This window comes from Calliphora vicina, chromosome 1 (genome assembly GCF_958450345.1).
Source record: "Calliphora vicina chromosome 1, idCalVici1.1, whole genome shotgun sequence".
In the NCBI taxonomy this organism is placed as follows: domain Eukaryota; kingdom Metazoa; phylum Arthropoda; class Insecta; order Diptera; family Calliphoridae; genus Calliphora; species Calliphora vicina.
This window is the reverse complement of record NC_088780.1, coordinates 44,674,378-44,687,019: the sequence shown is the minus strand read 5'-3', so window position 1 is coordinate 44,687,019 and position 12,642 is coordinate 44,674,378. Positions and strand designations below refer to the sequence as shown.

At 37.8% G+C, this 12,642-nt stretch overlaps 1 protein-coding gene across 1 annotated transcript; it reads left to right on the top strand.

Annotated features, from left to right (window-relative positions):
* Positions 1-7,173: 7,173 nt before the first annotated feature.
* On the top strand, positions 7,174-9,604 carry LOC135948968 (uncharacterized). The gene is made up of 2 exons (XM_065498423.1): positions 7,174-9,350; positions 9,415-9,604. Exon 1 carries the CDS (start codon positions 7,690-7,692, stop codon positions 9,208-9,210), a length of 1,521 nt encoding a protein of 506 aa, XP_065354495.1. The 5' UTR covers positions 7,174-7,689; the 3' UTR covers positions 9,211-9,350; positions 9,415-9,604.
* The last annotated feature ends 3,038 nt before the right edge of the window (positions 9,605-12,642 follow it).

The window sequence follows — 12,642 nt, the reverse complement described above, 5'->3', positions numbered from 1 at the left end:
CGACCTATAGCGCTGGACATTAACAGTGATGGCCTGGTTAATGTCATTCTCAAAGAAATATTTACCGATGACACCTCCCCCTAAAGTCCACATCAAACAGTGACTTTTTGGAAATGCTCTCATGCGGATCTGTATCGTCACAAATTCAACAATTCTGTTTGTTGACGCTCATAATGGGCCTCATCGTAAAATGGGCCAAGCGAGCGGAAAGTTGATCGAACAGAACAAACATTTTGATGAAACAATTTTATCAAACAAACTGAGTAAATGACAGCCAATTCTATAGATATAGCTTCAACAATATGGCCGCCATCAAAGTTCGGAAGTCCTTATTAGAAAACCCTTTAGTTTTCAAAAACAACATGCATTTACAATAACTTTATTAAAAATTTAACTCTAAAAAAAAGCTCAATAAAATGTAACCCATTAATTTTAGTAAAACTTGATCGGTCCATTATCAGTTATATCTCGCAAATTAGGACCGAAAAATACATTAACCTACACAAACATCTTATAAATAGTGATATTGAACCATATTTTATACCATGTTCACACGACGGCATTATTCGTCATTCACGCTCTCATTCGTCATTCAACCCCCAATTACGAACTGAATTACATGATTCGCCATACAAAATTTCAAGTGCGAATTACCTTGTTCGTACGTAATTCTGTTTGAATTACCTTATGAATTACGAACGAATGACTGTCATCTCTAATTTTTATCGATTATTTATGTATCAAAATCAGCTGTCCAAACAAAAATGTCAAAACAAAACAAAATAAAGAAAAAGATTTTTGTATTAAATAAATAAATTAAAAGAAATAAAAAGACTGATTAAAGTTAAAGCCACGCAGCTCTGCCATTCTTTCAGCCCACACCTCTAATAAAGCCCGCTCGCTGCCCTGGTCCCACTTGCTTGCACTTTTTCTTTTTTCTAATAATGAAAATAATAATTAAATTATATTTGTTTAATTAATAATGCTACAATTTTATGTTTTTAATTACCTTTTTTATCCATTGCCAAATTACAAATTTAAAATTCGCACCAAACAAACAAAATAAACAAAAAAAAAAACAAAACATGTAAACAGAAGAAAAAAAAACAAGAAGAAGAAATAAATAAATGTCAAACTGAATTACGAATGTTGTCGTGTAAATAGGTTGATTCGCAATCGTAATTCAAAACGCGAATTAAGTAATTCAGACTGCCGTGGAAACATGGCATTACTCATATCACTTCACGTGTATGTATGAAAAAACAATCTGCTAGATTTGTGAATATCGGTGCATATTTTATCATAGTCCAGCCCCATATCAGGTCCACTTTCGAAAATCACTTAAATGCGCATAAATCTCTTACAAATGTCGTAATCAGTTTTAAATTTGACGTATATCTTCACATGGACACAAAAATTGCGGTAAATATTTTTATGAAGATCGGCCTATAATTGGTCATAGCTCCCATATAAGGGCCTCTTCCGTAAAATACATTAATATTCCTAAATTTCTTATCAACAGTCGAGATTAAATATAACAACCATAAAACTCTTGTTAATATACATATATGTAAGTATATCAACGTACAATATTTTATGGCACTTTAATAGGTCATAGCTCCTAAAAATCTATAATTATTCATAACCTTCAGAAGGCCTACGTCCACAAAATACATAACTCTACACCAAAAACATGGGAGGTATATAGATTTTGTCACTCCGTTTGTAACACATTGAGTTATTGGTCGTAGACCCATAAAAGTATATATATATATTCTGGGGCTTTATAAAATTATAAGAAGTCTGTTGAAGGCACGACTGGACATATGGGATGGACTTAGGGGGATAGAAATTTCTAATGAATATTCTTTGTGGATCACATAGGTTTGGTTTTGAAAATGGCAAAATTGTTTCAACAAAACGAAATTTAAGATAATATATCAGTATTGCTAATAGAGAAGTTATGTATCTACAAATAAGTTGAATCCATAAAAAGTTTTAAATTATAATATATGAAAATCTTTGTTCGGACTTGCATATTTTTATCCCGAAAACATTTATTCATGCATACATTTAGATGAAATTTATTACGGACAGGATTTTCTTTATTTTCGTATTTGCTCTGAAATCTGTCCATTTTTGTACAAGTTAAGAGCTCTACAAAGTTTTGGAAACCAGAGGAGATTGACACACTATATTAGAACAGGGTCGTCACAAATTTAATTTTCTGAGAGTTTATGTTCTTCGTTCATACATTATTTAGGAATCGATATAGCAGTTTATAAGATACAGATCAAGATGTAATAAATAGATCAACGAATCAAATTTAAATACACGAGTTAAAAAGAAATAACGACATCTGTCATTAAAATATATAACTAATAATATTTATCTATAAAAAAAAACTTATCAGATTTTTTCTAATATTTTACTCTTATTAGAATCCAACTGGCATTTGCTAAAATCAATTTTTTTTTTTTGGTTTTTCTTAACACAATCTGGCAATAATTTTCACATCAGTAGAAACTATGGATTTATCTTACAATCAGAATAAAGCATTGTATTTAACGCTTTCAAAAATATAAATAATTATTAAAATAATAATGAGTATAAGAAGAAACTGTTTGTTGCAATAAGTCTGAAATACTGTAACTCATAAAGTATGTGTGCAAAACTATCAAAGAGTTAAATAAACAAACAATTGAAATAAATTTTACGGCGATAAGATTTAAACTCATGAAATTTCATAGCCTTAAGGAAAAACTCATAAGTTTGAAAAATAAATAAACAAGTAGATACACACACAATCATACTCATGTATTTAGATATAAGTAATACCGCACAGTGTGGAGAAAAATGAGGAAAGACAAATTAAAAAGGAAGACAATTTAAACTAAAGGTATTAAAACAGAGGTGGGCAATAAGTTGTACATAATCAAGAAAATTAGAAAATATTATAAGCGTTTTCAAATACCACACCTAAAATGAAAATAAATATTCGATTTTCTAAAAATTAAATACAAATATGCCTTCCACAAAAATTATACATGTCTAATCTTAAGATTTCCCATCCCTGCTTTCTCAAAAATCTTTGCAACGAATGCATGTATTTGACCAAAAACCCAACACAGACCACAGGTATGCCAAGAAACCAAGCACAAACTAAACCAACCGGCAACTAACTGAACTGACTGACCGCACACTTTGCGAGAGTAGGTGTGTGAAATAGGGCTCAATGGCTGCAAAAAAAAATATAAAATAACTAAATGTAAAGAGCCAGACCATACATTTTCGTATACTCGTAACTAAGTAAAAATTTAATACTACTTGATGGTCATAGAAATTGGATAATAAGCAAGTGCGTGTTGGTTGGTTTTCTTACTGTCCCGCTGTATTCCTGAGCAAATTAAACAGTAAATTTTGTTGCTTTAACATAAGCAGCTTCAAAAAAAAATCTTTTATTCAGTTAAAGTTTACAATTACAATTTCTGTTAGTTGTTTAGTTTTTTTTTTTTTTTTTGTTTCGTTTAGGTTCCTTTGTGGCCAATAACAATTTTAGTACTTACTGGATATTTAATGATTATAATCATCATTATTTTATAGTACGAAAGAGTATTAAATGATGACTAAGTTATTTTTACCGTTTATAAATACTCTACAGTTGGCAGAGGGAATTTAACATTAATAAATAGCTAAAGTTATAGTTATACCCTACACAACCACAGTTTTTATACCCTACACCACCATAGTGGGGTGGGTATAATGCGTTTGTGCAGATGTTTGTAACGTCCAAAAATATTAGTCTAACACCCACCTTAAAGTATACCGATCGACTTAGAATCACTTTCTGAGTCGATTAAGCGATGTCCGTCCATCCGTCCGTCTGGCTGGTCGGCTGGCTTGCTGTCCATGTAAACCTTGTGCGCAGAGTAAAGGTCGCAATTTTGAAGATATTTCGATCAAATTTGGTATATATTACTTCTTCGGCCCAAGGACCAATCCTATTGAAACTGCCTGAAATCGATCCATTATTTTACCTAGCCCCCATACAAATGTCCTTCCGAAATTGGACTTTATCGGTCATAAATGTTCAATTTATATATGTATCTCCACAAATTCCGCTCCAAATAAGTTTTATATATGCAAAATTCATGTCACCAAATTTTGTTACGATCGGTCCATAGTTAGTCATAGCTCCCATATAGACCCGCTTCCGAAAATCACTTTAACGTGCATAAATCGCTTAAAAATGTTGGTATACACACAAAATTCAACATAGTTGCCTTTAATATAGACATAAATCACACGACCTAATTTCATGGTGATCGGTCAATAATTGGTCATAGCTCCCATATAAGGCCCACTTCCGAAAATCACTCAAAAATATAAATTATTGAAATTTTAAATGAAAAATGTTTTTGCTCTTTTACTTAGTGTAGGGTGTATTATATGGTCGGGCTTGACCGACCATACTTTCTTACTTGCTTTTTATCGAGATAAAAACCCAGCAGTTAAGTAGTCAATGTATCCCTTAAAGACAGTAATTGTCACAAATGTCTTATCACTTGTCTGACTCCATTGTATATATTTTGGTTAATCGACACGTGTGTGCACTTTGTAGTGCATAGAGAAGACAATTGGTTACTTTAAACATCCCAAGTAATCTAGCGTGAAGACAATTGACACTTAAGTGTATCTAAGTAATCTGGAGTGTAGTCACTTTAAACGTTTTGTGAGTAATTCGTACAAACTGGTTTTTTACCAATTGTGTTGATATAATTCTCATACAGTTTATTTTTATTTATGTATATTAAGTATACTGATATCCCATGTAACATAGTATGAAGTGAATAGTCACTTTAATGTCCCTTAGTAACCTATGGTGAAGTCACTTCAAACTTTTTTTTGTACTGCACTTTATTTTACCCACCAGAAGCGTTGACTACTTTCGATCATAAAATAACTAGTCACGTAGCTTATCAAGTAACCTGTTACAAAGCTAGTAAGGTAACTGACACTATGTAACCAGTATGTGAATCCAATGCATTGCCTACTTTGGACCAGCTATTAGACAGTCCCATTGTAATCAAAAAGAGACAATTGACCTCCTGCTTAGGACATGCCCGTGTTAAAATGAATAGTCACGTGGCTATTGAAGTAACTAGCTCCCACCCTAAATGATGGGTAAAATCACTAGTTTGGTACTGTCTCCTAGAACTGCTGGGAAGCAATAGTTTAAACACTCACAAACCTGCTTCCTAGTGGAAAATCACCATCGAGTCTGGTGTACGGGAGAGTGACTCATTCTTAACATAATTGGATCAGGTAATGCTCGAGGAACAATTAGACAAACACTATATATTCTTTAGAAAATTAAACTTTGTACTGTTTTTATAGCCATCACCTAAATTATGGGGGTGGTATATTGATTTATTATCTCAACGTATTAGCCCATAAAAGTATTCTGGGTCCTTATAAAAGTCTATCTAGCTATGCCCCTCGGTCTGTCTCTTAAGACAAATTGTCCTTGTTGTTCAGAAATGTTTGCTTTTGAAAATGAGAAAATTCGGTCCAGTAGAACCAGAGTTGTAGACTCCAAATTTATTGAAATTTTAAAAATGTGATTGTTATTTGCTTTAAAATATATTACATCAAATTTTGCATACGTTATTTTTATGATAAAAGGGGCGTAATTTATCATAGGTTCCATACAAATATCTATCTGGAATATGGCTCTAAGGTACATAATTATCTATAGAATGGAAAATTCAGAAAAAAAAATTGTTGGGTCGGTTCATATACAGATATAAAGTCCACTAATCTCTTATCAAGATGAAATTCGACATAAAAAAATTCACATATCGCTCATTACACGCGTGATCGCCATGGAAGCATTTTATTCTAATTTCATAACATATTTTCTATTTGTGTGTTTAAAAAATATATATATCGGTTTAAAAACCTAAAATGCGTCTCCTGAAAAATTAAAATTTTTTGAGATATGACGACGCACAGTGGCTCCATTTGAGTTTTTTCGTTGCAAAAATCATAACTTTTGAACCAAATGAGATAATCAACAAATTGAAAAGGCATAAGTATAATATATAATTGATAAGCCTATGAAATGAAAGGTGTTCTACGCCTTTTAAGTGCCTACTTATGAGTTAGCTAAGTAGAAATTTGTGGAAAAATCCATTTTATGGGATGTAAAATAAAAGATTTTTTAAAATTTTTGATTTTTTATGTTAATTTTTACAAGCTTTTATGATTTAAAATTATTCCAGAAAAGATTTATGCCCTAATTTTGTAAGACGTAACGAAACGTTATTTTCGAAAAAATTTGTCATTTTTCAATTTTCATATTTTTGAAAACGTATTTTTCGTTTCTGTATATAAAATTGAATTTTATAAAACAGAACAAAATGGTCCCAAGCGCTTGAAACGTCAAAATCAAACGTTAAGAATTTTATTTTTTCATAGATTTTTAAATTTTCAAAGAAAAAACATTTTTATGAGAATGTGTTTTTTCTTTTCATAAGTAAAAAATATAACAAAAAAATTTGTTTTCCAAATAAATTTAGAACATTTCAATATTTTTTCAATAAATTTTATTTGTTGGAAAATAAATGAAAATAATTTAATTTATTTGGCAGAAAGTTGACATAAAAACGATGTTTTCAAACATGGTACCACGTCAAATAATTGACTTGAAACGCAATTATAGTTTCGTTTCATAAACTACCAAATTTTTATTTTTTCGTTCCAACCGGAAACGCAAACGAAAATTCGTTTGAAGATACAAAATGAGGCCATTAAACTATTTGTTTTTTCTTAAATATTTAATTTTTTTTAAATTTTTTGTAAAATATTGCTAACAATCTGTAAAAGAAGATATATCTAATTGGGTTTCACGGTTATATGTCATATATTTCCCAAAAATGCATGCAAAACATTTTTGTAACCATGTCTTTTTTCAAAATTTTACCTCTAGCTAAAAATGTGGCAAGGACTGGAAATTTTACCATTAGGTAAATGAATAATCAAAGAACTAATTTAAGTCAATCTGGGCATTACCGATATAACACGTTATAGAAATAAGCCAAAATACCGTAAACGAAATATTCTAAATTCGCTTTACCCTTAATTTTTAACCGTTTCCGTGTGGAGTTCTCAGTCTCCCATCGGACGCGTCCCAGGTGGCGGATAGGGGGAGCAACTGCCTAGTCTAGTGATACTGTTTTGACAACAGGTCACTAGCCTTGACAAATGCTCAAGCGATGTCAATATCTTAAGATGCATTTTTAACAAATGGTCTGAACTTCTTGACATAGCTAGGTCGGTAAACGGAAATGTGTCAGCCGACTATCATAATACTGTGATGCATTTTATAACAAATGGTCACAGTAGGATGTAATTGGTGTTAGGATACTGTTATTACTGGTGATACATTTTTGACAAATGGTTACCTAGTGCTAACACATTCTCTCTCTCTTCTAGTGTTACTACCCGCGGACCAAAACTGTTCTTTCTCTCTCTACTCTTTCTTTCCCCCCCACTTGTAAGGTCAAGGTGATGGTAGCAGTGCCGAAGACCTGAATGGCTAGTAAGTGGTTAAAGATAACTAGTCGCTAACAGCTCCCCTCCGACGCCAGGGCACGGGTCGGTTGTAATACAGTTTTCGCCTAATCCATGTACGCCGTCCCTGCATGGAGTGTCCATCCCCTTACGCGCTCACTCGTGGGAACAAAAATGAATAACACAATACAAAACAATAACAATAACAAAAAACAAACAGCAAAAGGCCAGCAGGGGAAACCTATGCTGGCTGATTGCAAACAGTCGACTGTCCAACCTTCTGGTGACAGTTTGACTAAAAGCAGCGAGGTAGCCTTGGACTTTAAGCCAAGCACCTCAAAAGCTGCATTAGCCCTCGCTGGTAATATACCAGCAACAGCCCCTGCATTGGACACTGTCGAGAAGACAGTTGTCCCTGCGAAAATGCTACAGGTTGGATCGTCGAACCAGAAGTCGGGTCCAACCACCGTAGCCCCACCCGCCACTACGGCAGAACCGAACGCCCCCATTCGCAAAGAACCATCCAGGAGGGCTTTCGTGCAAAGGCGTGCCGCCATGCGCATTATCGACCGGCTTGGATCCAAGTCGGCCGATGCGCTTAACATCGACGAATTGTCGAAACTAAGTTGGGCTAAGGCTCAACTGGCTGAGCTGGACAGCTCAAACACTCCTCCAAGCGCAGATGCAGCGAACCAAGGCGCATCTGCTGGGCCCAAACGGCAACGCTCAGAGGAGGAGCTGCTCCAACAGCAAAACACACAGCCGAAGACTAAACGTCCGAAGCAAGAGGCTCGTGTGATAAGAAGGCCTTACAGTGAAGTTGCTCGCAATCCACTTGTAAGGGCTATTATCGACAGGAGTGTTGATGACGGAGCTATCTCCCAGGAGAAATGGCTGAAAATCCGTCAGGGTATGCTGGGGGTATACTGGAAGATTCTCAAGGAGAATCCCGGTCCATCCCCGCAAAACGACGATGCTGGCTGGTATCAAGGCCATGTAAAACTGCTAGCGTGTACCAATGACCGCTCAGCTCTACTGCTAAAATTAGCAATTGCGTCCCTAGGGGAATTGTGGCCTGGCGCGAAACTGGACGTGATCCCGGTAAACGAGATACCTCGTAGACCGAGATCAGTCACAGTTATTCCGGCGGAGCCACATGAACCTGAGGAGATTCTGGCATACATTCAGAGCGGTAATCCCGATCTACCAACCCATAACTGGAAGGTGGTTAAGGTTTCCGCTCCTGAAGGTGCGCATAGAAAGGTGGTCGTAGTCCTTAACAAGGAATCCTTGGCGCCACTACGTGAGAGGCAAAGCAAGATTTACTATGGTTTCGATAGTATCAAGCTGCGCATCTACCGTGGTGACGACAAGCTCGACCCCGAAACTTCTGGTGTTAAACTGGAAGCTCCGCAGGATATGGACTGCAAAATTAAACTGGACGACCCCGCAAGCTCTGAGGACAAAATGGAGACCCAATCACACTCCAGTATGGTTGGGGACCTATTCTGCGCTCTGGGTGATGTGGAGGATGAAGATGTTCTTCTGGAATCAGACCCAGAAGACATCGACGTTACGGTCATATATGATCCAGACCATGGTGAAGGCGATCCAAGTGAACCTTCACCACTCTAAGGCAGCTTCGGCTGCCCTGCTCCTCCACATTGCTAAATATGGGGAGGACATTGCGTTGGTCCAGGAGCCGTGGATACACAATGGCGAAATTCGTGGACTCAACGCCAAAAAGTACAAACTTTTGTACATAAGACGCACAGGTAAAATAAGATCTTGCATTTTGGTTAAGAACCATCTTAATATCTTCATTCTTCCTGATTACAGCGATGAAGATACAGTAGCTGCTGCTTGGGAGACAGGTGCAGGTAAGGTGTGGCTGCTCTCGAGCTATATGGCGCACGACCAGGTTGAACTACCACCGAATAACTTGGTATCTAATATGATGCGTGCCGCAAATAGGGCCAGAACTCCTGTAATTATCGGAGCTGATGCAAATGCTCACCACACAATCTGGGGTAGCTCAGATAGAAACGAACGAGGTGAGTACATTTTAGACTTCATATTAGACTTTAATCTGGTAGTTGTCAATCGAGGTTCAGAACCTACTTTTGTGGTAGCAAATAGGCAAGAAGTTCTGGACATTACGCTTGTCAGTGCAAGCCACTCGCAACTCATAAGGAATTGGAAGGTTTCAGATGATTGCTCTCTGTCTGATCACAGGTATCTGACATTCTTAATAGAATTGGAAGTTGAGAAGGAAAAGCCTTTTCTAAATAGGAGGAAAACCAATTGGGATGATCACAGGCGGATCCTTGATGGTTTACTTCCCTCACCCCCTCTCATAGGTGACACTAGGGACATTGAAAGCGCTGTGGAAAAGCTCACACTTTCTCTCAGTGAGGCCACAAGACGTACATGCACTCCCTCTGCTCGCAGAGGAAAATTAAGACCTCCATGGTGGTCTTTAGACATAGCGAACACTAGGCGTAATTGTCGTAAACTATTCAACGAGGCGAAAAGATCAGGCAACTGGTCAATGTATAAGTCTATGTTGAACAAATTTAAGAATATGGTCAGGAGCGCGAAACGTAAGTCCTGGAGGAATTTCTGCAGCGGCGTCGAAAGTTCCTCTGAGACAAATCGTCTGCGCAAGATCTTATCGAAAACACCAACTGTTCAAGGTTATATTCAGAAACAGGATGGTAGGTGGACTACTGATGGACGTGAGACACTAGAAGTACTCATGGACACTCATTTTCCGGGGAACTTGCCTCCGGATATTGCTAGTGCATCCCAACCGAACAATCGGACAACTTCGTCAATTATACTTGACGAACATTTGATAAAATGGGCCATACGGAGTTTTGACTCTTACAAGTCTCCGGGCCCAGATGGTATAATACCCGCTGATCTACAGAATAATATAGATCTAGTCACTCCTTGGCTGATAACTATCTATCATGCCTGTCTTGCATGGTCCTACATACCAAAACGGTGGACCGAATGCACTGTGACATTCATTCCGAAAGGGGGGAAAGCGTCACACACCAAAGCAAAAGATTTCAGACCGATAAGTCTATCATCATTCTTGCTGAAAACCCTTGAAAGAATCATCGACATCCACATACGAGTGTCTTTGAAACAAGGATCAGTATCTCCCTCTCAACACGCCTACATGAAAGGCAAATCAGTTGAGACAGCACTTCACTCCTTAGTGGGATATATTGAGAAATCCCTTGAATTTGGTAATTTCTCGTTAGTGGCCTTTCTGGATATAGAAGGAGCCTTCAATAACGTAGAATCTGCAACTATCGTTTCAGCTCTACAGGATCTTGGTTTAGACCAATCAACTGTAAGGTTCATCACAAACCTTCTACGATACAGGATCATTCGCTCCGAAAAGGGAACGGCAGTGATCACGAGAATGGCCACTAGGGGTACACCTCAGGGAGGTGTCTTATCGCCACTTCTGTGGAATTTGGCCATAAATTGTCTGCTCAGGAAATTGGATCTCTTAGGCTATAAAACTGTCGCCTACGCGGATGACGTCGCGGTGGCAGTCTCTGGGATCCACTTGGACACGATATCACAACGCCTGGAACATGCACTCAGTATACTGAGTCGGTGGAGTACGGACAGTGGATTGAGTGTAAACCCAGGCAAAACTGAACTTGTACTGTTCACAAGGAGGTACAAGATTCCTCATTTCTCGCTTCCCCGATTAAATGGTGTTGAACTAACACTATCGGACAGTGCGAAATACTTAGGAGTTATTCTGGATAGTAAACTATCCTGGAAACCCAATACCCTTTCAAGGACGTCAAAAGCCTTGACGGCTATGTATGTCTGTAAGAGGGCGATAGGTACGCAATGGGGTATTAGACCCCAGTTTGTCAACTGGCTATGTGATGCGGTCATTAAGCCGACACTATTTTATGGAGTTTCTGTCTGGTGGAAGGCACTAGACAGTGGCTCGACGTGTATGCTATTCGAGAGAGTGTTAAGGAGAATGGCAATCCTGATAACAGGAGCTTTAAGAACGACCGCAACAAAGTCGCTCTTTACTATATTGAACTGGATCCCTGTGGATCTTATGGCAAGAAAAATGGCATTTACTTCTGCCTTTAGGCTAAACGCGATTGGTGCGTGGAAACACGCTCCATATGGTCACGCCAGCATAATAGGTAGTATTCAGACTCTTCCGGAGAATATCGATTACTGCATTTCTAGGCCCTTCTTAGCGAGGAATTTCGATTTCTCAATTCCGTGTGGTACGGAAGCAATGAACGGGCCCTTACATGACACAATGGGTCTCTCAGTCTATACGGACGGTTCTGTGAAGGGAGATCGAGTTGGCGTAGGTGTCTATATTCGGGAACTTGATATTAGGTTATCTTTCAGACTTCCGAATGAATGTAGCATTATTCAGGCTGAATTATCGGCCATCAAAAGGGCGGCTAACTGGCTTAGTTATAACAAGATATCTGACAGGGATATTTGTATATATACTGACAGTCAGGCAGCTATAAAATCCCTGACAGGTGTATACACAACATCTAACTTAGTCCAGGAATGCCGGGCATCCTTAAACAGGATGGCGAGACATTCAATAGTCGTACTCAAGTGGGTACGGGGACACGGGGATATTACTATTACGGGCAACTGTGTTGCCGATGATCTGGCGAGAAAAGGCGCCATGTTACCTGACGGAGACATAGATTTCCTATGTGGGATTCCGTTATCCAAATGCAAGCTACAAATTAGTAACTTCTACTATGAGCTCGCTCAGGCAAGATGGGACTGTGAACCCACATGCACTATGACCAGGACGATATGGCCCCGACTAAATCGGGGACGGACAATTCATCTTCTTGGCTTTACACGCTCACAATTGAGTGGTGTAGTGGCGGTCATAACTGGACACTGCACCTTTGGTAACCACGCTAGGAGACTTGGTTTGCCGTACCACGACTTCTGCAGAAGTTGTCAAAATGAGGAGGAGGATGAAACTATTTTTCATCTTCTTTGTCATTGTCCGGCATTAGGAGATCT